Below are 25,792 nucleotides of genomic sequence, written 5' to 3'. Positions count from 1 at the left end.
TGGCTCTGAGATAAAACTGAAATACTCTCTCATGTGGAGTCTCCCTAGCGACACAAACTGCTCTATTGATGCCAAAGTCCTGAGCAGGCTCATCCACTTGTTGGCCAAGCAATGTTGTAGGGCAAGACATTTGACTATTATCTGAAGGCAAGTCTACACCCTTTTGGGGGACAGAAAAGCCTGAAAATGACGATTGTTCAGAGTCATCCCCAAATATATCATCTTTTGAGATGGAACCTGCTGAGACTTCAGAAAGTTTATTAAAAAACCTAAGTTCTGCGTCAAAAGAAGTGTTCTTAGATTCTCTGTGCACTGCTCCTGTCTGAGAACAAAGGAGCCAGTCATCCAAATACAGTGCTATTTTTATTACTTCTAGATGTAGCCATCCTGCCATAGGCACTAGCACTGTGGAGCTGTCGACAGACTGAAACAGAGCGCCTGGAGTTGGTATATTTGACCTTGAAATGCAAATCTTGGGTATTTCCTTGACTTTGGATATAATGGAATGTGGCAATGTGCATCCCTCATATCTATGGATACCATCCAGTCTCCCTGGTGCATCACTGATAGAATGGAGTGATTTGTTTCCTACTTTGTCTTCTGTATAAAGTTATTTAAGGCACTTACAACCAATACTGGTCTCCAAACATTGTCTACTTCAGCCCCACAAACAGTCGATTGTAAATCCCTTCAGAGTTCTCCTCTGTGACTACCTCTATTTCTCTCTTCTTGAAAGAGCTGGAAACCTCTTTGACTAAGGGAGGTTTTTCTAGGAATAGGATCAAATACCTGAATCTCAGCACTTTTGTTGCCCATGATTCTGCCCCTCTCTTGCTCCATACTAACCAAAATTGGTGGAGCTTGGCATCTACTGGGGGGGAGGAAGTCGATCTCACTTTCTGGCGGCAGGTCTTGTCAATTTCTTCTTAATTGCTCAAGAGCTGAAGTAGACGTTGGCTCTCATTCTGGGTTTGGTCTCTGCTTGGTGCCAGGAAAATGAAAGGGCTGCAAAGGTGACAATGTTTTAGCTCAGGTAGAAGGAGCAGCTTCTTTCAGGTGTCTTGTGGATTGTGCCAATAAGTCTTGTGTGGACTTCTGATGATGACCTGTCGCGATGTCACTAACCACTGACAGAGGGAAAAGGGAGTCCTTGACTAGGGTGAATAAAGAAGTGCAAACTTCTGAATCGTAGTCACTCCCTTAGTGGTGTAGGAACACCAAGTTCCCTCTTTTTCAACACCCCCATAGTATAAAGGGAAGCTATTTCTCTTGATGCATTCCTTAATCCTGTGTCTGCACAAAGGGTCTGAGCCTACACCAGAGGGAAATTTGGGATAATCCTGAATTTTCTTAGCCAGTGCTCCTACCGACCCATTAAAAAAATTAACTACTTTCAAAATCTAGAAGGTATTCTTCATAAAATTATCTAACTGCTGAAGAATGCCAACCTTCAGGCCAAATCGATGAGACCAGAGAAGTCCCCTTGAGAGGAGGCAGAAACTCCCAAGGAAGGAGCTTCTCTGGTCGTATAACACACATCTCCTAGTCAGATGATGATGTTGATAACACCATCTTAGGTAGTTTGGCTAAGTCAGACTGAACTCTTAATTGAAGTGTTGAAGCTGGAGAAGCAGGAGCTGCATAAGCTGTAGATGGAGAATCCTCTTCTGGTGCTTTATCCTCTTGTTCTTCTGCTGACGACACCGAAGACTGGGATACATCCTTAGTGGGTTTTGACTTTAAAAACCCTAAAATATCATCTAACTTCTGCTGGACAGGATCACTAGTCTGCACTGCTACCGAAGGTACATGCTGTGCTGCCACATTCACTGTATTTTCTTCTTCTGGCGCTGAACTAGCCGTAGAATCAAAAGAGCAGTCAAGATCCTTACAATTACCCTGCACCGTCTGATGTTGTGGAGCTGGCTGTTCTGCTGCTACTGCACGTCCAGCAGTCGCTGGACATTCCACTGGATATTCAACTACTTCCAGGCACCTGAAGCTGGGCACTTTGGCATCGTCTGGTCCTCCAGCACTACTGGGCACTTAGGTGCTAATTGGCGCGCAGGAGCAAACTAATGCAATTCCGTGACAGTTGCACTACTAGGCATTAATGAGCGGTTACGTCTATGAACTGGCGGAGTGCTCTGGTGAGAACCTATCTGGAATATCCCAAAAACTACATAAAGGTATAGCTTCTTTAGTCTTCATACACGGGACCGCTAGCACAGCAGATATGTCAGCTGCAGACCTTTTCAATGGCCTAGAAGTGTCACTATAGCACCACTGGCACCTCCTCCTTTCCAGGCTGGAAGCCTTGGAACTAGCAGAAAGATGGTGCACTTTGGCAAGATGCCTGTCCAATGGCTGTCTGCTGTCATCACTAGGGATTTAGCAATACAGGACAGATGCTATCTCCTCCACTTGCACTTCACTCACTTCAACTTTGTGTTCCATAAGCGCTTTCACTGATTCACCTAGCTGTGACACCATATTAAACAATAATTCAAACTTATGGTTGAATTTACTCACCCTAGTGGCAATGGTGTTGGGGTCAAGAACCTGGGAGCTGGGACCAGGATTAGCTGAAATAGTAGAAGGACTGGGAATGGGTGAAATAGCCGAAACAGAGACATTCGGTACTTCAATTGACCTACATAATTCCTGACTAGCAGTCAATCTGCTCCTGCTTAATGCTAGCCTTCCTCTGTCTATCCCTTGCTTATTTAGATAAATGAGAAATTAAGGTCTTCCACTGCTTGTTATTCCATCCCTTAAATTCAATACAAGTCTCATCTACAGAACAATTTTACCCTCTACAATTAACACAAATTGAGTGTGTCATATTTAGCAGATGTTAACCTAGTTCAACAGCCCCTGCTGCAATAACAACTGCTAGATATGCTAGTGTCGGACATCGTCGGTTAGAGTATGTAATAGTCAAAATAAGTAATCTGCATTATACAGGTCCCGGTTACTAGCGGTCTCAGTTAATAGCGACTGGGTTTTATGGCGCTTGACGGTTATTGGTGCCATTAATAATTGCTTATAATTGCAGCTTCAGTTTTCGCTTATTAGCACCCCACTGAGAATGGAACCACCACCCAAAACCAGGAACCGCTCGTATTTGTCAATTCTGTTTGAATTTCTAAGGATTATCACAATCCGTAACTAAGTATAAATGCCAAATGGCTGATTTAAAAAAAAAAAAAAAAAGGGGGGGGGGGGGGGGGGGGGAGAGTACTTTGACAATTTTCTGGGAAAAAAGCAAAGCATTTAAATTTTGAACCAGCTGCTGACTCACAACCTCATTGTAAGCCAGCAGAAAGAAATTGAAATACCTGGTTCAGTTGTTCCTCTAATTGCCAAAAGTGGGCGGGACTAGTTACCTACAGCTAAAACAAAAGAATCGCAACAATGAATTTAAAATTTTAGCTGTCAATACTAGAAACTGTCAGCTATGTAATTACTTGGTAAGATACTTAATTTCAAATTTGTTTTGTGCATTCATATTTCTCACTATCATTATCATAGGCTGACTATTTTGTGCCGATCAGTGACCTTGGATTGCATGCTATCTTAGCCTATGTAGGCTGATTCATTCACATGTTATTTAGCAATTGATAGATGAAGCTGTAGGCTAGCTAGTCTTTGTGCTACGATCAGCAAAATTGAAGAAAAAAAATCAAATGATAAGTGAGCACATCCTTGTTACATTAGCGCATCTGTATCAGTTTGTACATAGGTAAACCAGGTGTCTCAAGAGACAGTTCAGCACAACCTTTAAGAATGAGAGGAGTATATCCTGAAAGCCTAGGGAAGTGTAATGTTACATAAGACATAGTACAGAATAGTAATCAACAAAAACTGTGAAGTTTCATTTTCATTATCCATAGCACATTATGATCAATTCCATTATTCTTCATTCATTCATATTTTTTTAAAGTCTTTGCTGCTTCCGAAGTAATTACATAACTACTGTGATGAACTTCATTGGTCTAAACAATGTAATATTGTTGAATTCTTACAACATTCCATCCTGCCTTCCATTCCTTTAAATATTATCCTATTTTCCTACAAACTACATATGCTTAATTATTTCAAAGGAACTGGTGTTAGTCTCTCTAACTGAAAAAAAGCTTAATTCTAACACTTCCAATTCAATTATTGCTGCGTTTTCAGTATCATGTCCTAGTCAATGGACAAGTGGGTTGTGTACTCGCCTATCTATCTGGTAGCACGAGTTCGCTTCCCGCTGCTGCCAGTGAGGAACCAGAGGAATTTATCTCTGATGATTAGAAATTCATCTCTCGATATAATGTGGTTCGGATCCCACAGTGAGCTGTAGGTCCTAATGCTAAGTAACCAATTGGGTCCTAGCCACGTAAATAAAAATCTAATCCTTTGGGCCAGCCCTAGGAGAGCTGTTATCAGCTCAGTGGTCTGGTTAACTAAAATATACTTAACTAGGCAAATATTTCAATAACTAACTTTCTTTCTTGTAGCATAAACATTGTAAAAAATGGTTTACAACACTTAAGCATACTATTTATCATCTTTTATTTCAATAAATAAGGCAGCCAATATGTAAAGAGCTCAGAGTAACACACTTCTAACTCGAAACTTAAGAAAAACAACCATAGTCAGCACAAAATGATAAAGTGCTCATTACTGTAAAAATAAACTGAAATTTAATGTGTTTACATCTGCTTATAAAGTGCTGCAGTAAAGCAGATATACATATAAAATGTGAAGTTATTAAGCACAGCAATGCACAACACCCTTAACACAACATCAAATAAGGAAAAGTCAATTCACAATCCATCTCTACCTGTGTGACTGGATAATTCTTGAGCTGATGAAAGACGGGTAGCGACAGGTGACTTGGTTGGTGTCTGATGACTATCTTGATCGCTGCCACCTTTATCTTGCCAAAGTTTTATCAATTTTTCCTGGTGACTTATAACACCTTCAACCTGCAAAAAGCAATAAAATAAACCTAATATTATCCTACCACTACTCTTTTTCCTCATCCTCTCCTGAAAATGTCTATAAACTTATAAATACATTCACCAAATGCCTCAAGAATATTTCCTGTTCACCTCATAAGGAAATGAATGTCCTAGCACTGTATCAGTTCAATACCCAAAATGTTGTATTGTAATAAAAATAAATAGAACTCCAAATTTAATTACTTACAAAATTTTGATACACAGTACATGCATATCCCAACAACACAGCATCAATATACAAGAAATATATTAACTTCATAAAAACTACAAACTACTTTCCATATTTTATACTGGATGTCAGCCATCAAATGTCTTAAGATGATGGTACGTCCAAGACACAAATACCTAAGCAGTAGTTTACTATCAATGACTATGGCATTAATTAATACATATTACAATGAATCCATATTACAATGTTAAGTAAAAAATTCACATGAAGTAGAAAGAAAAACAATATAACTAAACAATCCACAAAACTGACACAAACAAAATTAAAGCAGTTAAGTACAGTGGTCCCCCCATATTCGCAGGGGATGCGAACCAGAACCCCCCCCCCACCCCCCCCCCCCCCCCCATGAATAGTTAAAACTCGCTAATAGTTGGAACCCCTATAAAAACGGTGAAAACAGCCTATTTTGTTAGTTAAAACTCAAGAAAAAAACACTAAAAATTTGTATACTTGGTTTTTTAATAGTTTTATCACAAAAAAGTGCATTTTATGATGAAGTTGATGAAAAAAACCAGGAATTTGTGGATATTTCTCATAGAAAAATATCGCGAATATGCGAATTTCCCGGGAATAATTCGGGGAAACGTTCCCGAGAGAAATCCACGAATGTGTGAGTCCGCGAATACTTCCACTGTAAAGCCTTTTCCTCCTGATTTTGATCTCAAAATGAATCCCATCGTGTTTCTCTTTGTTTAATGAACATTTAGTTTCTTTCCCCTTGCACTGCCCCCAGGCATTCATAAACACCTCTATGCCTGAACTGAAGACCAGGTACGTAGTAGGTTAGAATGAATAAGGTTGCAAGGAAAAGATTTTGGCACACATGACAAAGAATTCTACATAAAAATAAAAGATATGCAATATACAAATTCATACCCAAGCCTCCTTATCATCTTCAATTGGTAGATTAAGATAAGAGTCACTTGTAAAGGAAGAATGATGAGTCTTCGTATAATGCCGCTGGAGATTTGGAAGCAGAGCATTGCTAACGCCACACTCAACACATTGATACCTATAAATACAAAAGTAAATACATACCATATTAAAATCAGGGTTACGTAAATGCTGCATATTTTCAGCTTGTAACTTATACCATTTACTCTAAATTACAAAAAAATTTCTAACAACTGATAAACAAATCATTTCTGGTAAAAATAGATTACACTATACTATCATAACATGTCACAGAAAAATATAAAAGAATATGGAGAGCACTCCCAACTTTTGACAAAACTTTATTAACAAAGTGTATAAAACATGCACTATTTGGGGAGGTAAAATGATCCATGATATCCAGATACCCGTACAAACCCACAGGACTCACACACACTGAAACAGAAAAAAAAGAAAAAGCGGGCAAACTAAACCAGCTTTAAGAGGACAGAGCAAACGTGTCCTCTCTTAAAGGTGGTGAGAAAGTAACTGATGTGATCACGAGATGCCAAAGGCATTGTGGGAGATCCCACAGACCTCGTGATCAAGCACAGATGCCAATAGTTCCTTGCATTTGCAATTATTTACTAGTTTTACTGGTTTTCCAGATGGTGCTAGAAGATTTATCCTATGTTAAGACCAAAGGTTTGTTTTGTATATGAACAAAAATGGCTTACTGTCAGCTTTTCTCATTTTGGGTTAGACTTGGAAAAACTTCTGCCCACTCTTCTTTGTCCTGTGCACTCTATGCCGGGTATCCCATCATACATAGATATTTATCTCGGGTATCCCATCATGCATAGATATTTATCTATCTGCATTTCTATGATTTACTGCACTTACCTACAGGTCTGTTCTGCTACTGACACATCTGATGCTTTCTTGATAAGCAGTCCCCTATCCTTTTTCACATGCCTAAATCATCTCAAGAGCTCACTCTATTCTCTAGCTGCTGGATACTGCTCTTTCGACTACTTCCTCATTGGTAATATGATCTACTCACTGCAATTTAGCCATGATTCTATTATTTTACAACTCTTTCCCTAAATCTCCATTCATTCATTAAGTACTGTAGTAAAAAGTCCTCTTTGCTAACTTACTTAGATCTTGCAAAGATGGCCAATATATTCTCCTTAATACCCTGCTTCACAGTCTCAACAGAATGTCTTACTCCACAGTCAGTTTGCAATCCCTTGCATCTTGTGACACCACTGTTATATCTGGTACACAGTATCCATTTTCAACACTTCTTCATCCAATTCTGTTAAAACCAAGACATTTGAATAAAACAGCTCCAAAGGGGCTCCTTTTCTGCACTATTCCATAGCTTCCCACTATGATAAACAGTAAAGAGCTCAGGCCTTGATGGCTGCCAGCATTTATTTCAAATTCTTCTGATACTCCTATATGTTATCCTCTGCCTTCAAAATGCCAATCTATTGTTTGCCTTGGTACTCCTGCAAATGGCTTCGCATGATCAACCAATCCATGTTATTATATCTTCATTTTTTATGGCACTTCTGCAGATGCCTGATGATCATTATATGGCCATACTACTTTCCTCCTAGGAATCTTATTCTATAAATTCTATAACTTTCTGATTTCTGGTCCAATCATTTCATATGTTAAGTTTTCACAAAGTTTTGATCTTATCAATAACTAACCTTCCTGATGATTTTATCAAGTTGCTTGCTGTTCAGAATATTCCCCAGACTTTCATCTACCTGAGGGCTCTATCCTGCTATCATCATCAAATTCATATTCCGTTCTCCAATCAGAAGATTTTAAAAATAGCACCTCAAGTGTTCCAGTATCTTTTTTATCTTTGCCCCTTTTACATCAATTCTATATTTTTTTCCCTGCTTTACAATCATGAATATTTTTTACCCACTCAGCTATACTGATTTGTTCCTACACCATATACAAACTTTCCGTCCTTTACTTAGGATAGATTGCAGCTCAGCTGAAACTACCGGCTAATATATTCTTTTAGATACCAAGGTAGTAACTACTGGGCCGGAAGCGAGGAAAGACCTCTTTCTTTCGCTCTTGCTGGCTTGCTGAAATTTTTCATAACATTCTTTTTCTTTTTCTAGCTGAATGCGAGTATGTCTGACAATGTGGTTATGCGTTCCTGCCATGGTGTCCCATGCCATATGTGTGGGACTTTCATGAGCAGGATTGATAGAGACCCTCACTCCCTTTGTCCTTCTTACAGGGGGCATTCCTGTACATCGAAATCCCCCTTTGAGGAGTGTCATACCTGGTCGCCTGCCCAGTGGGTTGAGTATCACCAGCGGCGAAGTAAGAAGAAGAAAAGGGATTCTTCGCCTTCGAGTTCTTCCTCGAAGACTAAACAACCAAGACCTTCTGCTTCCTTGTTGGGGACTCATCCTTCGGGACCTTCAGCATCTCACTCCTCCAGGAGTGAAGCACATAAGAGCAACAATTTAACTCCTGGCCAGCCTTTGAAAGAGCAAGACCTGCTTGTTTCCCCTGGTGAAACGGGAAGTCCTGACCCTTCTAAGGATGAGCCTTGTTTTTCAGTACATGTTGACGGCATCCTTCATATTTTAAGGCCTTTATTGGGACTTCCTGGCCTGCCGTCGAAGGAGACACTTTTGTTGGCACTCTCCTCTGGGGCTGCGTCTTCCTCCTTAGTCTCCTCGGAGGAGTCAGCTTCATCCTCCCAAGCTATTAAGGAAGATGCCCTTCCGTCTGCGGCGCAGCTCCCAGAGCCCTCCCCTGCGGAGGTTCTTTTCGACGCAGACCAGGTCCATCCTCCTGTCTGCCCATCCTCAGCAATGCGGGCCCTGCAGCTTTGCCTTGTCACTGGACGAGGTCCTCGGACTCCTCCTGACACGTCTTCTTCGAGAGCCAACAGTGACTCTCAGAGAAGTAGTAAAGACTCTTCTCAGAGACGTGCTGACGTGCGCTCTCCTTCGAGAACTACCAGGCCTTCACACGTAAGCTCCTTGGCTTTGTGTGATGCTACGGCACGCACAAAGGAGCATTCGTTGGATTTACTCTCCTCCTCAATGCGTGATGCTACGGCACGCCCAAAGGAGCATTCATTGGATTTACTCTTCTCCACAATGCGCGATGCTATGGTACGCGCACGGGAGGCATCGCTAATTTAATGCTCCCCTGCAATGCATGATGTTTCGGCACGCGCACAGTAGCCTTCCATTAGAGAGAAGTCGCAGAGAAACTGTCCCTTTCGGGGATAACGAGTCAACGCGCCCCCACCTTCTGCACCACAGCGAGAACTACTTCCTGATGTGCATCATTCATTTGCTCGCCGTGTTACTCCTGGACAGCGCGCTCCGACAGCACACATGATTGCGCATGCATCCTTTAGACAGCGCTCACCTGTAATGCGCATTACCCAATGCGCTGCTTCACTGCTGCCTCAGCAACAGAGTAAGCGCTCACCGAGACGCGCTACTGCCCATGCACGCCAACGCACATCACCAGAGCATTTTTCTAAAAACTCCAGCAGTCACTCTCAGTCTCCAGTATCACGCCCCTTCTTCGGAACACTCTTCTTTGTCTACACATGCAACAAGACGCGAAATTTCACCTGTAGAGCATCAACGCTCTCCAGCGCTTTATAACGTGCATTGCTCTAGGCCCTCTCCCATGCACAAATTTGCACGCCATTCGCCTGCATGCTGGTACTCCTAAGAACTTCCATCATCTGCTCCTCCTCCAGAGGTCCCTTCTCCACCTCCAGATCCTCGTAAAGCTGCAACCCAGCCTTCCAAAAGGCAGCCTGATAGGCTTTCACCTTTGATCCAAGGTCGTCATTCCCCAACTCTCCCTCGAGAACAAGGCCACAAGCGGGCTCTATCTCCTTTCGATTCCTCCTTGGAAGTTGGGGGAGCAGTTAAGGGGATTTACTATCCCTAAGCTGCCACGAGTGCTTAATGTCAGGCGAGAGGCGCTCTGGAAGCAAAGGCATCCCATGACTCCTCCTTACGAGTCCAGACCTCCAACCTCTCGAGGTTCTTGATCTCCAAGGGCTCGTTCCCTTGTAGAGAAATATATCTCGCCCATCGAGTTCGAACCCAGCCGAGATTCTCCTGACAGGGCTCCAACAGTGCTTGTGGAGAAGGCTCCATCTCCCCTCTCTCATCCAGCTTCGCCAGAAGCAGATAGGCATCCTCCAACTCCACCTTCCCACTTCTCGCAAGGGGCTGTCTGATGGAGGCATGAGGACCTATGGAAGGCAACGAAGAATCGCTCTCGCGATTCCAAGCCTCCAAGGGCTCCCGTGGCTCTGGGGGCCTCGGCTCCAAGACCTTCTGCCGCCCTTCATGAACAACTAGAGACTCCGCCTTCTTCTTCAAGACTGGACCCCTCTCATTCACTACCGGGTGCGTCAAGCAGAGGGAGGATGATTTTCACGAGGTAACCAACAATTCAGCTGGCTACCTTCCAGAACCAGCTGCTCCCCCTGTTCCAGAAGATGCAGCAGCTGAAACCACCTTCCGTGAGATCATCGGTCTCATCCAGAAGATAAATGGCCCAGGAGAAGCTCCAACTACTTCTTCGAAAGGCTGTATGTCAGCAGTCAACCTTCTTTGTCACGCCCCTCAGGGTACTCAGTCCCAGTTTGAGCTGCCCTTGTCATCCCTGACAAGGGAGGTTCTGACCAGGGTCAATAGACAAGTTTCAGCAAGGAAGGACTTGCTGAGGGCATCTCGGTCCTCTAAGCTACTCCCCCCTGCTTTCCAGAAGCAGAGGAAGTACTATGTGGCCCAAGAAGCTGAGCCTTCACCCTTGCCCATAAACCCGATAACATCATTGGCACCTGGAGTTTCACTCCAGACACTGCAACACAGAACCTCGACGCTCCCTTCCCGGGAGATGTCGCAGCCTCGAACAAACCACGATGGTGGCGTTGCAAGCAGCTTCATGGTTGGACTTTTGGGGCCGCCCAGTGGGCTTTCTTGCCACCTCTGAGACTCCACAGTAGCCTGACAAGCAAGAGGACATGGCCCGTAAGCTCCATGACCTTGCTTTGTCAGGAGGTAAGGCTATAGATTTCTTTGTACACCAGCTTGCCAACCTCTGGGCCAACCTGGTGCTGAAGCTCAGGGACACGGTCTCATCAAGGCTTGATCAAGCTGTGGACCCTCAGGATGTGACCGACCTGAGGAATGCCTTGCTTCAGGGACCCACCCTCTTTCCATCTTCGGATGTAACCGAGGTAATCGGAAACTTCAGGAGAATGAGCCAGGATTATTTGCTGCACTGTGCAGCATCCTTCCATTGGCCCCAACCTCCTGCTGTTTCTGCTCGACATCGCCCTGACTCTCCATCTAGGAGGGTTTCTCACCCTCCTGCCAGGGCTGATCCCTTTCCCGCTGCCTCCACCACTCGGCGGCCGAGAGGTCTGCAGCCCTTTTGGACCAGGGGTGGTCGAGGGCGAGGCAAACGCAGTAAGAGGAAGAGAGTCCACCGCGACCAGTGAGGAGGGCACTCCCCCCACTCTGCCACCTGTGGGGGGATGCCTGCAAGCCACATGGACAAGGTGGCAGTACCACAAGGCGGAGGATTGGACACTGACAATTCTCCAAAACGGGTTTCGCGTCCTGTTCATCAACTCTCCCCCTCCTCTGATTTGACCCCCAAAGACGTTATCCTATCATCAGGGATCAACGAAGGATCTCGCCCTTCAGGCGGAAGTCCAGGACTTGCTGGGGAAGGATGCTCTTGTGGAGGTCCTCAATGAGTCTCTAGGCTTCTTCAGTCAACTCTTTCTTGTAAAGAAGGCATCTGGAGGCTGGAGACCGGTCATCGACCTCTCAGCCCTAAACGAGTTTGTTCAGCAAACCCCGTTCAGGATGGAGACCCCCAACACATTCAGACAGGCCATTCGTCCTCTGGATTACATGGTGACGATCAACCTAAAAGACGCATACAGTGGACCCCCGTATTCGCGTTCTCTGGATTCGCGGACTCACACATTCGCGGATTTCTCTCGGGAACGTTTCCCTGCATTATTCGCGGAAAATTCGTGCATTCATGGTATTTTTCTATGAGAAATATCCACAAATTCCTGGTTTTTGTTATCAATTTCATCATAAAATGCAATTTTTGTGATAAAACTATTAAAAAAACCAAGTATGAATATTTTTAGTGGTTTTTCTTAAGTTTTAACGAACAAAACAGGCTGTTTTTAGCGTTTTTATAGGGGTTCCAAACATTCGCGGATTCTAACTATTCGCGGGGGGGTCTGCTACGCATCCCCCGCAAATACGGGGGGACCACTGTACTTCCAGATCCCAATCCATCCATTGTCCAGGAAGTATCTTCGTCTTGTTGTATCAGACAGTGTTCCAATTCGAGGCCCTATGTTTTGGTCTCTCTACAGCTCCGCAAGACTTCATTTGGGTGTTCACCCTAGTGTTAACATGGGCTCATCGCCAGGGCATTTGTCTATTGCGTTACCTAGATGATTGGCTGATACTGGCACCTCGATGGAACTGCTTCGTCTCCACCGAGACAGGATTCTGGTGTTTTGTCACAATCTGGGGATCATGGTGAACGGCAAGAAATCCTCTCTAGAGCCCTCTCAACAACTGGTGTATCTCGGTATGATCCTAAACACCATTGCAGGGAAAGCCTTTCCGACACCAGAAAGACTGGAATGCTTCCGAAGTGTCGCTCTGCCCTTCCTTTGACAGTCCCAGCTGCCAGCACATCAGTGGCAACAGTTGCTGGGACATCTGGCCTCGGTGGAACGCCTTGTGCCAAACAGTCGGATGCACCTTCGATCCTTTCAGTGGGGTCTGAAGAATCATTGGTCGCAGAGATGATTCTCTTCACAAACTAGTCCCAGTGGAGGAGAACATGCACTCCAATCTCAAGTGGTGGCTGGACTACGCAAACCTGTTGAGGAGCTCCCCTCTCCATTCTCGTCCACCCAATCTGCTCCTGTTTACAGACGCATCCAAGGAACGATGGGGCGCACACCAACTGCAACACCTGGCTTCGGGCCTATGGTCTGACCAGGAACATCGAGATCATATCAACGTGCTGGAACTTCGAGCTGCCTTCCTGGCACTCCAGCACTTCAGCTCTCGCCTAACAGGTCACTCTGTGGCACTGATGAGCGACAACACCACCATAGTGGCATACGTGAACCGTCAAGGCAGTACTGTCTCTGCAGCTATGCCAACTAGCAGTGCAGATTCACGAATGGGCAGCTCCCAACTCGGTAGGGTTGACAGCTCGGTTCATTCCAGGCAAACGGAACATCATGGCGGACAATCTGAGCAGGAGGACACAGATCGTTGGCTCCAAATGGTCTGGCTCCTCAGGTAGAAAACAAAGTCTTCAACTGTGGGGTTCCATAATGATAGACCTGTTAGCTACTGCTCTAAATCGGAAGTTACCGATTTACTGCTGCTCTCCAGTTCCAGATCCGGCAGCGGCATTCGAGGACACGTTCCAGCACCCCTGGGATGGCCTAGACGTCTATGCTTTCCTGCCATTTTGCCTGATCAGGCAGGTGTTGAATCGAGTGCAATCCACATCTTCCTTGTCCATGAGGCTAGTAGCACCGAAATGGCCTCGGGTAGAATGGTACCAGGACCTTCTTCTTCTGCTGGTAGAAACTCTGAGAGTGCTTCCGCCACTCCCCCGACCCCTATTGCCAACCAAATGAGGATCGTCCAGACCAAGTGGGCCATCTTTCTGGGTTTGGTGCGTCCAGAGAAGGCTCGGGTTTAGAAATGGTACCAGGACCTTCTTCTTCTGCCGGTAGAAAACTCGAGGAGTTGCCTTTCCGCCACTCCCCGACCTCCTATGCCAACCAAATGTGAGGATCGTCCAGACCAAGTGGGCCATCTTCTGTGGTTGGTGTCGTCAGAGAGGCCTCGGGTAGAATGGTACCAGGACCTTCTTCTTCTGCTGGTAGAAACTCTGAGAGTGCTTCCGCCACTCCCCGACCTCCTATGCCAACCAAATGTGAGGATCGTCCAGACCAAGTGGGCCATCTTCTGTGGTTGGTGTCGTCAGAGAGGCTGTTCTCCTCTCGGAGCCTCTATCCCCTTGATTGCCGACTTCTTACTCTACCTCCGAAGAGAGAAGCTCCTTTTGGTCTCAGCGGTAAAATGCTATCGCTCGGCCTTGACCCAAGTCCTCAGACTGAAGGGAATCGATCTCTCTTCCTCAGAGGAACTCTCTATGCTCATACGAAGCTTTGAACAGGGTTGCACTCCGGTATTGGCAAAGCCTCCTCCATGGGACATCGTTGCTGTCCTCGGAAGAGAGCTCCGTATGAACCGTTATCCCTGGCATCTGATAGGGATCTCACCCTGAAAACGGTTTTCTTCTCGCCCTTGCTTCCTCCAAGCGAGTCAGTGAGCTTCATGGCCTAGCTTATACTGCCGCTCATACTCAGCGCTGGACCAATACCTGCATCACTTTGTCCCTGAGTTTGTTGCGAAAACCCAGGTTGATTCTCAGTTTTCTTCGCTCCAGGTTATGAGCCTGAGCACAGTAACCGTAGACCCAGATGAGCTACTTCTCTGTCCTTTGAGAACATTGAAGCACTATCTCCAAAGGACCACCTCTCCTCGACCTTACAATATCTCTTTGTAAGTACGGGCCCGTCAAAGAAGAGGGTTACGAGGAATACCATTTCACATTGGATTCGAGAGGCGATTTGCCTTACCCACTCCCCTCCCTCTTCTCCACTTGCTGGTACCAGTCGAGTGAAGGCTCATGATGTGCGTGGAATGAGCATATCTCTTGCCTTCAAGAAGAACCTCTCTGTTACCCAGGTGATGGAAGCTGGCACATGGTCTCGCCGTTCCACCTTCACCAGGTTCTACCTTAGAGACTGTACCCACAGCTACCTCGACACAACTGACCTTGGTCCTGTGGTGCCGCTCAGCAAGTAGTCTAGCTGCCTCCGTGCCCTCAGAGGTCGGAGTATCGAATCAAGGATCGAGGTTCCGTATCAGGCTGGGGGTGAATGTGAGACTATGACTGGCCTATTTTCTTTTTACCTTTTCCCCTTACTTGGGGCCACAACATCGAAACCCGTTCTCTGGCACCAATTTAGATACTGGTAACCATTCCATGTCCGACTAGTGGTTTTTCTGTAGAGACAGAAGTCAAGTCTCCACACTCCTTTCTGAGGGGGAGTGTGCTGCAACCCAACAAACCTGTTATGATTATATAGCCTGGTTTTGGTTGCCAGAGAGAGTTCTACGCTCACGCCTTTGATACCCAGGCCATCAGCCATCAGGTTGCATTTACCATGGCTCGCAGAGTGAAGGATCCACGACCCCGAGCTATAAGCCCGGGTCCTGGCATCCTGGGTTCCATTCTCAGCCAGCAAGACAGGACTTCCATCCCTGCCTTAAGATGTGTTTCCTAAGTAAAGGACGGGAGGTTTGTATACGGTGTAGGAACAAATGACACTTTTGAAAGTAAATTGTATTTTTCCCTAACCATACAAACCTTGAGTCCTTTACTTGTATGGTCCTGCCAAACACCCACCCCCTTGATTCAGGGATCATCATCAAGTCCTGGCTGTAATCAAAGTGACGACTCAGTGAGCTGGTGGGGAGGTGGTGTTCAACACCGCCGCGCAGGTAACTACTGGCCCAGTAGTTACTACCTCGGTATATAAAAGAATGTATTCGCCGGTAGTTTCAGCCGAGCTGCAATCTATCTTAAGTAAAGGACTCCAGGTTTGTGTGGTTGGGGAAAAATACATTTTACTTTCAAAAATGTCATATTTTCACTTCATTTATCTTGTAGGCTCTTTTCCCTTCAACTGTCCTTGGAAATCTTTATTCCAACATGAAGTCTCTCTTTCTCTGTATCTCTTTCCCAGTGTAACACCACAGACAACTATGGCTTTCTTTTGCATGCTTTTTTCGGGCAATTTCCACTGACCACATTTTTATATATTTTCTAACACATCTTTGATCCTCCATTTATAATTCAACTCCCAGTTTCCATATTTTTATTCTTTTTTTCATTTTTGTCCCTCACTATCAAACCAGCTGGCAGCAATTCGTGGTGTGTTAACCATGTCTTACCTGGAACAATAGTAGAATCTTTTCTTTTATATCTATTCTTATCATAATCAAATCAATTTGTATTTCAGCTTGTCCACTTCTGTATGCAATCAACTTCTAATTGCGCTTCCCGAACACTGCGCTCAGCCACTTCAATCCATAGTTTTGGGCAGAATTCCAGTGCTGCTTCTTGCCAATTTCTCTCCCACACAATATTCTTTGCAGTACATATCCTCAAATCCAAGTCTCTCAATTCTTGTGTGGCCACTGAGGCAGGCCCCCTTTACAGCATCTGATAACCCTTAACAAAATTCTTGATTCTCTTCTTATCTTTACGAGTGTAGTGAGTAAACTGATACAAGATGGATTACCTTCTCTTTTATAATCATCCTGCACCATTCAACATGAATTACCTTTATTTTGTGAACATCATCTTGCACTAATACAGCAGTTAATGTAAAAAGATCACCATTATGTCTCTACAGACATAATTCACATTTACATCTGAAAATATTTTGTAGCAAGTTTTGCTTGCAAGTTGATGAGAAGTAACATGTATCCTGTTGTGCTAAAACAACACATTATAAGGTAAACGACAAGAATCTTAACAATAATCCAAAGCTTGATAAACACTAACCCAATTTGAAAGAAAAATACGTAAAGCATAAAAGATCAAGACTCTTATCAGAATGGTAACTATATAAATCTTCACTTATTTCCAACTAAATCAAGTGTACTTAAAATCCTTAGGCACAAATTCTTAGAGAAAAAATAAAAGGAAGGGATAAAATCAAAACAACCGTGTACATACCTATCATAATCAGCTTCTCTACAAAGATGTGAACGGAAAGTTGAAACACAGGCTGTCTTGAAAGATCCACACACAGGACAAACATATTCTCCCTTACTAGGTGAACCCGTTGCTGTATTTTTCAACCATGTCTGAAAAGTATTTTTCATCAAGCTCAAGCAGCAAAACACCAATCCCTAATACAGCGTTTTTCAATGGGTGCACCAAGGTGCACTAGTGTGTCCTAAAACATTCCTCATTGCACCCTAATTCTGTTTTTATTTACTTTTTTTTTGAAATGAGATTAATTTATGAATTATGCTTATTAAACAAATTGTATTTTCAAAAGGATACCGACACCAGGGACGTGGCTCTAGTCTGAGTCAAGCCTTTCTCTTTTGAGACTTTAAAATGGATGCCGATTTCTTTAAGGAATGGATAATCCTTTTTTCCATCCCCAAAGGATTTAAATCAGCGACCCCCTTGTGGATTTTACTTCAATGGTAGAATTAACACTGAGATTAAATCTCCTTTACTAATGCTAAATTAAGCTAAACAGAACAACCTAGAGAGGTAATATTTTTTTATGTGGACAAGACAAAATGGGTTTATGATTAGTGGTGACCTGCTCTCTTTATCATATTTTAATACAAAGATATCTGAAATTGTGGTCAGTCACTGGACACCCAGATGCTGCTACATTATTTTCCAAAGCTCTTGTTCATGAAACAAAAATTGACTAACCATAAAATGGATAGATTTTTAAGTAAGAAGTTCATAAGTGATGAACTTTATTCTGACAGTGAAAGTAGTTCAGTTCAAGTGCAAGTGTCCAGCCAAGAAAAAGAAGATTAAGCCTAAAAGTAGTTCAGTTCAAGTGCAAGTGTCCAGCCAAGAAAAATAAGATTAAGCCTAATCAAAAATACAACAAAAGTTATTCAAGTTATGGTTTCACTTGGACTGGGGATGAAAATCAGCTTCTTCCACTGTGTTTAGTTTTTGGATGCAGAATGACAAACAGTTGAATCTTTCTAGTAAGTTAAGTAAACATTTCCTAACGTCATATCAGTCTCTAAGGAAAAGACAGAAGTTATTTTAAAAGATTACTTGAACAGGAAACAAAGTATACAGATCAAAAGTAAAGCATCTGAAAAATCTCAAACCATTTCTGAATCCATTATTTTACCCGCATGCAAATAGATGGTTAAGACTAAGTTAGGAGACGATGAGAGGAAAGAATTAAGTAAAATTCCACTATCAAATAATACTGTTGTTCACAGATGTATTTGGAAATGTCTAACAATATTGAGGAAAACCTGTGCAGTAATAAGCTCCAAAATTAATTCTTTGCAATTCAAGCTGATGAATCAACGGACATGACCAAAAAACTGTAACTACAGTTGACCCCTGCCTATTCGTGGTTCTGGATTCTCGGCTTCACCTATTTACGAATTTTTCTGTGGAATGTTTACTATCCACATTATTTGCAGAAAATTTGCCTATTTGCAGATTTTTCCATACATATTCACTAATTACAGTAATATCATAATTGTGACAACATTTTTCTTGATAAAACTATTAAAACAGGCAGGTACTTATGAGCATTTTATAACAGGGTTTTTTGGTGTTGAAACTATCAAAATAGGCAGTTATAAGTGTTTCTGGAGGGGTGTCAAGTATTTACGGATTTTAGCTATTGCCTATCCCCCGAAAATCCCGGGGGTCAACTGTATTGGTATTTATTCATTTTATAGATGGAGATGAAATTGTAAATCAATTTCTTTGTTGCAAAGAACTCACCACCACCACTACTAAAGCTAAAGATAGTTTTCATATTTTGAATAACTATTTATTATTATTATTATTTTATTAAAAGTAATGGCTACTTCAGCAGCGTTACACTTGTAGAGATTCTTCTCTATTTTGAAGAATCTACAAGTGTAACGCTGCTGAAGTAGCCATTACTTTAATAAAGTATGCTTGAGAGAGGGTCTGCCTCTATTATTATTATTATTATTATTATTATTATAAAGGATTAGTTTATCCAGACCTCTAAGCATAACAACAGCTCTTCTTGGGCTGGTTAACTATAACTATTTAGAGAAACGGAATTGATCCTGGAACTCACGTCAGGATTTGTAATGATGGCTCTCCATCATAGGTCCCTTATCATTGTAAAACGACAAAATCCAAACATTTTAACAACTCACTGCTTTTTGCACAGATAAGTTATAATGGGAAAAATGCTTGGCACTAAACTGAATGAAGTATATTCAAACTACTCTGTGAAAATATGGATTTGCTACACTACACAAGTCCTTACTTTTCCATATAGAAGTGAGGTGGTTATCAAGAGGTAAGGTACTCTGTTATGTACCTGAACTTCAACAAGTACTTGCATTGTTTGAGAAATAAAATTAAAAGTAACTTTTGAGAACTACTTGAATGTTAATTTTGGATCTCAAAGTTAGAATAACTTGACGGAAATGTTCCAAAACTTCAATACTCTAAAGGTATCTATGTAAATAGGAAATGCAAAAAGCTAAAGAAAAATAAGTTCATACTCTTTGGAAATGTTTCCTTTGATTAGAGAAGTATGTGTAAATTATATAATCACTATAATAGTGGTTCATTTAACAACTATGGAAAGTAATCTGAGTTATTATTTTCCACTGTTAACAGAAGAGGAGCTGGCTAACATATCTGCTGATCATGGCTTACAAATCAAACATAAATGATTTGTAAGCCACTGATTTTGGGTTTCCATCATAGAAAAATATCCTTCAATAGATCGTAAAGCACTGAATATTTTACTGCAGTTTTCCATATTATACCTCTGTGAATTAGGATTTTCTGTACACTTACCAACATTAAATCAAAATTAAAGTATTAGGTGCAGCTTATCACATATAAGGCCTATTAATAAAAATGCCCAAGTACATCAAGCACAGGTTTAACACAAGCATACTTTAATGTAAAATATATTGTAATGTCTTAAAAAAATAAATGCTTATTTCAAGAACTATATTATTAGCCTGTTTTGCATTTTTATGACTAATTTTATTTTACTGAAATTCAAAGTGCACCCCAGTTTTAATTACTCTACAAGTGTGGCCTGAAGTAAAAGTTGAGAAACACTGCATTAATATAATGAAATTTTAACAACTTAATACATTAATAAAATAAAAAAAAATATTGACATTTGGTGATGGCAATTTTTCCCAATAATACTGTAAACCAATCCATCCTGAAAGACGAGTCACACCTTGAATTTCATAGGATTATGGATGCAGTACCCATGCACTGGCAAAACCCAGATTCCAATACTACAAGAATTAGCTACAATACTTAAAACCACCATGTTAGGGGCTATAAAGTATGTTGAAGTACAGCACCCTAAAATTACTATAAAACACGTTGAAGAAACAGCTCTCGAAAATAGAACCAATTTGAAAGATCTTTGTTAATATACAACTTATGAAAAAGTGACAAACAAGAGACCATCCGTCGACAGTCCAAGTCATAACTGCTACCATTAGGAAACAGAAACTTACCACCATGAACAGCTCTATCTAAAAGAGATAAATCTCTGGGAGAAGCATACATCCAAACTGGAGATAAGTATTCCAGTACAAACGACCTAAACCAGGTTGCATTGATTCTATCACTCTCATAAATATATGAGGCCATACAACAATACCTAACTTTTATCCAACATTTGCTGAAACTTTCATTAGATATTTTTCAAAAGTTAGAAGAGAGTCAAAAGTTATGTACAGTGTATATAAAGAGATAAATCTCTGGGAAGCAGACATCCGCACTGGACAACAATATTCCAGTAAAGAAAGTACAAATGACCTAAAACAGGGCGTACGAACAATGCCTAACTTTTGTGCAGCATTTGCTGAAACTTTCACTAGATGTTTCTCAAAAGTTAGACAAGAGTCAAAACTTATGTACAATGTATATAAACGAGTACTATTATTGTCTAACATAAATTGTGATGTGATCTGTTCATCCAGTTCAAGATCACTGTATTAAGTGATGACTGCACCTCATCTTTTCCCTTTGTTTGAGGTGAGGGAAAGGTTCAGTAATTGAAAGAGATAGTGGAAAGACAAATTCTGGGAGTAACCTCGTTTCACGAAGTAAGGAAAATACATCTATCTTTGGGTCAGGCTTGCCTTCCATTCCACCACTACTAACAGATGAAGGTAGAATGGTTACTGGCCATAAAGAAATGGTTGAACTGCTTCATGAAGCTTTTGAAGCTATGTAATCAGCTGAGGATGTCTCTCTCCCTGATACTTGTCATCCTGAACCTATTCTTACAAATTTTGCATTTCACTTCAAGGGGTTAAGGAAATTCTGGATAATCTTGATAGCTTGGGTGCACAGGATCCTGATGGTTTCTTTCCTTTGTTTTTTAAAAAATTTCAAGTGTGTTGTCGCCCAAGATTCCTAGATTATATAGATTTTTATGTCAACGGATCTTTGTGGATGAGAGCAAGCTTAGTAATATACCACCTGTTCCAAAGATTGGCATATCTGCAGACTGCAGTAACTACAGGCCAATCTCTATTCTCCCTGTGCTCTCCAAAGTTGCTAAAAAAATTATCTTTAAGCCACTATATAAGTATGCGGAATCTAAAGGATTGTTAGCTGATAGTCAATATGCATACAGGAAGCAGATGGGTGCCTGCAATTCTCTATTAGACTTCACATGCCATTTGCAAGAGAACCTTGATACGGGTTTTGCATGTAGAGTAATTCAAATAGATTTTAGTGTTGCTTTTGATTTAGTAAATCACAAGGCACTTACTTATTTATAATCTTCTGAATCTTGTAGTGGGTGGATATATTTTAGGATTACGTACTTCAGGATTTACTTACAGATAGGCTGCAACGAGTTGCTGTGGACAGGATGTTTAGTGAACCAAGACCTATTGTGTCTGCAGTTCCACAGGCCAGTGTTCTTGGTCCACTTTTATATTTAGTGTATAAAAGTGATATGGTTGTTGGCCTGGAAAACAAGATTGTTCAGTATGCCAATGATGCAACAATTTGTGTGTAGTAAAATCTCCACTTGTAAGAAATTAAGCTGCCCTTAGCCTAAATCGGGACAAGGACCAGATCACAGAATTATGTAATTGGTGGGGTATGAGGCTTAAGTCCAGTAAAACGAAAACTTTAATAATTAGTTTTGTTTATACAGTGGTTTTTTACGTTGCATGGAACCAATGGTTATTCAGCAACGGGACCAACTGCTTTGTGTGACTTCCGAACCACGTCGAGAGTGAACTTCTATCACCAGAAATACACATCTCTCACTCCTAAACGGAATGGCCAAGAATCGAACTCACGATCACCGAGGTGGGACGCCAACACCATATCAACCACGCCACTGAGACTAATAATTAGCAGATGTTGTACAGTTTCCCACCATATCCTCCCCTTCAAGTGGATGGAACTTTGTTAACTGAGTCTTGAAGCTTTAACTATTCGAGGTGTAACCTTTGACTCATCTAACTTTTGAGAAACATCCAATGAAAGTTTCAGCAAAAGCTGCTTGAAAGTTGAAAGTTAGGTATTATTTGTATGGCTTCATATATTTATATGAGTTCAATGCAATTTGTTTTAGGTCATTTGTACTTCCTTAACTGGAATACTGTTCTCCAGGGAGGATGTCTGCTTCTTCAAGAGATTTATCTCTTTTAGATAGAGCGGTTCATGGTGGCAGGTTTCCATTTCCTAATAGTAGCAGTTGTGACTTGGACCATCAATGGATGGTGGTCTCATTTGTTACTTTTTCATAAGCTGTATTTCAACAATGATCTTTCACATTTACAACTGATCCCTGATCCATTTTATTCGCTGAGAGCAACCAGATTGACTAAAATGGGCCTTGCTGTCAAACTTCTCAGTTTAAGAGGTCCTTTATTTCTCACACCTCTGAACTGTGGAACAGCCTCCCAGAGGATGTTATGCAGTTGGAACTTCAGGTTCAAGTAAAAATGCAAGGCATTACTACCCTAATACTATTTTTCATGCATTTTATCACATTTTTATCTATTAATTTTTTGTAATAAGTGGGATCTCTTCTTTCTGTATTTACCTTTAATTCCTTTTGCTTCATCCTAATGAACACCATATTCTTTGGAAGCTTTAATTTCAAGTCAATGGGCCCAGTGGGGTTGTTCCATATGAATAGGTTTCATTTACTTAATATTATAATAACAATACAAGAACACTAACAGTCTTTGCCCCAAATTCAATATTTTTCCTTACCTCTGTTTTTATCTGAAAACATTTCTCTAGGATTTATATAACTCTGTAATGCAATTTTATTGCCATAATCTGTTGTGCAGCTTTTTATGCCAAAATTCTGTTATTACATTCAAGGTGGATTAAAGCACAATTCTAAACGTAACTGCTTTGGGATCATATTATTATGAAAAAGTCAGTACTAATATACACAAAATAAGACTCTGCTCCTAAAATAAGTCAATATAGGTAATATTAATATTGCTTATGGAAAGATAACTGTCCCACAAATTTCATCATACAAAATATGCTGCTAATTAAAACAGTACCCAAAATTTCAATTAGTAATTTGAAAAAAAGTCCAGAGTTACATATTGAGCCCCAAAAGTGATGCTTATTATCATTGATAAATTCTGAAACTCATAAAACCAGCCAGAAGGATTTGTTCTTTAGAAATAAGCAGGTATTAGATTTTATCAAATAATTTCAAATTCTTAAAAATTCCCCAATTATACAAGACAAAAATGTTGACTGAAAAAAGTCCTTAAATGGATTTGTTTCCATAGCTCAACATTTGTTGTAGATTGTAAAGTGTACAATACAAAATGTTTAATTGTGAGTACTGTTCTGGATTGGATCTAACTAAAAGGCTTTTCAACAAATAACCTTGGGTAACATGAGAGTAAACAATTTATACGGCCCTTTTTTAAATGAACATCATAATCCAAAATTAGGAGTAATCTGTTTGAAATTGTTATCATTAGAATCATAATTCCACAGAGCCTGTTTTTTCACATCTGTTCAGGATGAACTCAAGCACTTCAATATTAACTGTTAAGTTTTTTAAATACTATACCTAAAGCTGAACTATTTTAGATTCAATAATCTACAACAAACACAACAGCTCATGTGTGCTTTAACCTATCAACTTTTTATCAGGTTTACAAACTTACTTTCAACTTTTAGCATCAATAAGTGCTTTCCTATTCAAGTGTGTATTAATGATCAAGCCTGGGAATAATGACCCACAGACATTTAACAAATTCAATCTTGATTCCAGAAATACTGAACCGTAATGTAATAACAAAACTAAGGTTATTATAAAACAGACCAATGAATACACTACCTATGAATTGTGACATTAACTCAAAACATGCAAAAAATAAATTAATGCATCACAAGAGCACATCAAACTTATTGTGATGGGATTTACTTAGAAGCAGCAAACTACAGAAACTTTGTTTGTAAAAGTTACGAGCTGCAAAAGTTCTGCTAAGGTAAGCAATATAAATGCCTGTGTGTATGGTGAAAAATAGGTGGAATATTAACAAATAGTGCTCTTGAAAGTGGGGAAAAAATTTGTTTCTAACATATAAGCCCAAACTTCATTAAAATAAATTCAAATATTTAAAAAAATTAAATTTAAAAGTATAATCTATCATATTTGTACTAGACTTGAATTATAACCTCATAACAGAATCCTCAATAGATTTCATACTTTTTAATTATAAACATAAGAGAAAAAGAAACACAGTTTAAAAATACTACAACACTGAGAACACTGCTTGCTACCCATGTAATTAACCTAAAATAGGCAATCATACCTTTTTGACTTCAGGGTCATCAAGCATAATGCCTCTAATGTGACGAATACGTTCGGGGTCATTTCTCCTCCAAATAGGCTCATGAGTATTTTGTCCATCCCCATGTTTAAGTGGTTCAATATCTTCTGAATCAAGGCGATAATACATACACAGTACCTGAAATCCAAGATTCAGCATAACATGATCTAAATTCTACTCTCAGTGAATACAATTATCTCATGAATGCCTTCAAACACTGTGGCCTCACTGCTTCACTACACTCAATATACAAAAATTCCCAAAGCAGCTTTAAGGACTGGGAATTACTCAAATTTTGAGTATATTATATTATCAATGTAAAAAAAGTGTAATTCTGCTTTAGGACAACTACTTCACAACAACAACTCTCAGAATAATTACTGACCCTGAAAGGCTGACTGGGATGTTTAGCTGCAAAATGCGCATCAAAGCTGGCCCTTACAGATGACCTAACACTGCAGTAACCACATTTATACTGACTCTTAATGGAATGCTTGAAACTAGTGTGGTTAACCATGTCCTGCTGAGTGACTGAACTGAATTTACAAAGTCCACACTGCCATTGAGGTGGGTCAGCAGGCAATGGAGGTGGAGGTGGAGGTGGAGGTGGGGGTGCTGGTGTAAGACCAGAGGTGTCTTGTTGCTAAAAGAAATGAGAGAGAGTTATTATCACAGTGTGCTATCCATCTAAACAAATCTAGAAAAAATCAAATCAAACTACAAAGTTACAACAAAAAAATACAATAAAGGTGCTATCTTGTTTATACCTCTGCAGGTTGATCTTCTACTTTCTTTGAAGCATCTGGGTCCTGGGGCTCACGGATGATAAAATCAAAAAGTTTCTTCCCATGATGTTTTTCTTTCATGTGCCTCTCTACTATATTTCGACGAGC

At 41.0% G+C, this 25,792-nt stretch overlaps 1 protein-coding gene across 3 annotated transcripts in view; it reads right to left on the bottom strand.

The window, feature by feature from the left end:
* Positions 1-25,792, bottom strand: part of LOC135224588 (uncharacterized) — a 368,063-nt gene that overhangs the window by 63,686 nt on the left and 278,585 nt on the right. For all 3 annotated transcript variants that reach the window (XM_064263722.1, XM_064263723.1, XM_064263724.1), the window contains 6 exons: positions 25,667-25,792; positions 25,285-25,542; positions 24,882-25,037; positions 17,035-17,165; positions 6,118-6,253; positions 4,832-4,976 (listed from right to left, as the gene is read on the bottom strand). The exon at positions 25,667-25,792 is cut by the window's right edge and continues 25 nt beyond it. In XM_064263722.1, the coding sequence (XP_064119792.1) occupies positions 4,832-4,976; positions 6,118-6,253; positions 17,035-17,165; positions 24,882-25,037; positions 25,285-25,542; positions 25,667-25,792 (952 nt within the window). The remainder of the gene's footprint in view (positions 1-4,831; positions 4,977-6,117; positions 6,254-17,034; positions 17,166-24,881; positions 25,038-25,284; positions 25,543-25,666) is intronic.

Source organism: Macrobrachium nipponense, chromosome 12 (assembly GCF_015104395.2).
Source record: "Macrobrachium nipponense isolate FS-2020 chromosome 12, ASM1510439v2, whole genome shotgun sequence".
NCBI lineage: Eukaryota > Metazoa > Arthropoda > Malacostraca > Decapoda > Palaemonidae > Macrobrachium > Macrobrachium nipponense.
This window is presented reverse-complemented; position numbering and strand designations above follow the sequence as displayed.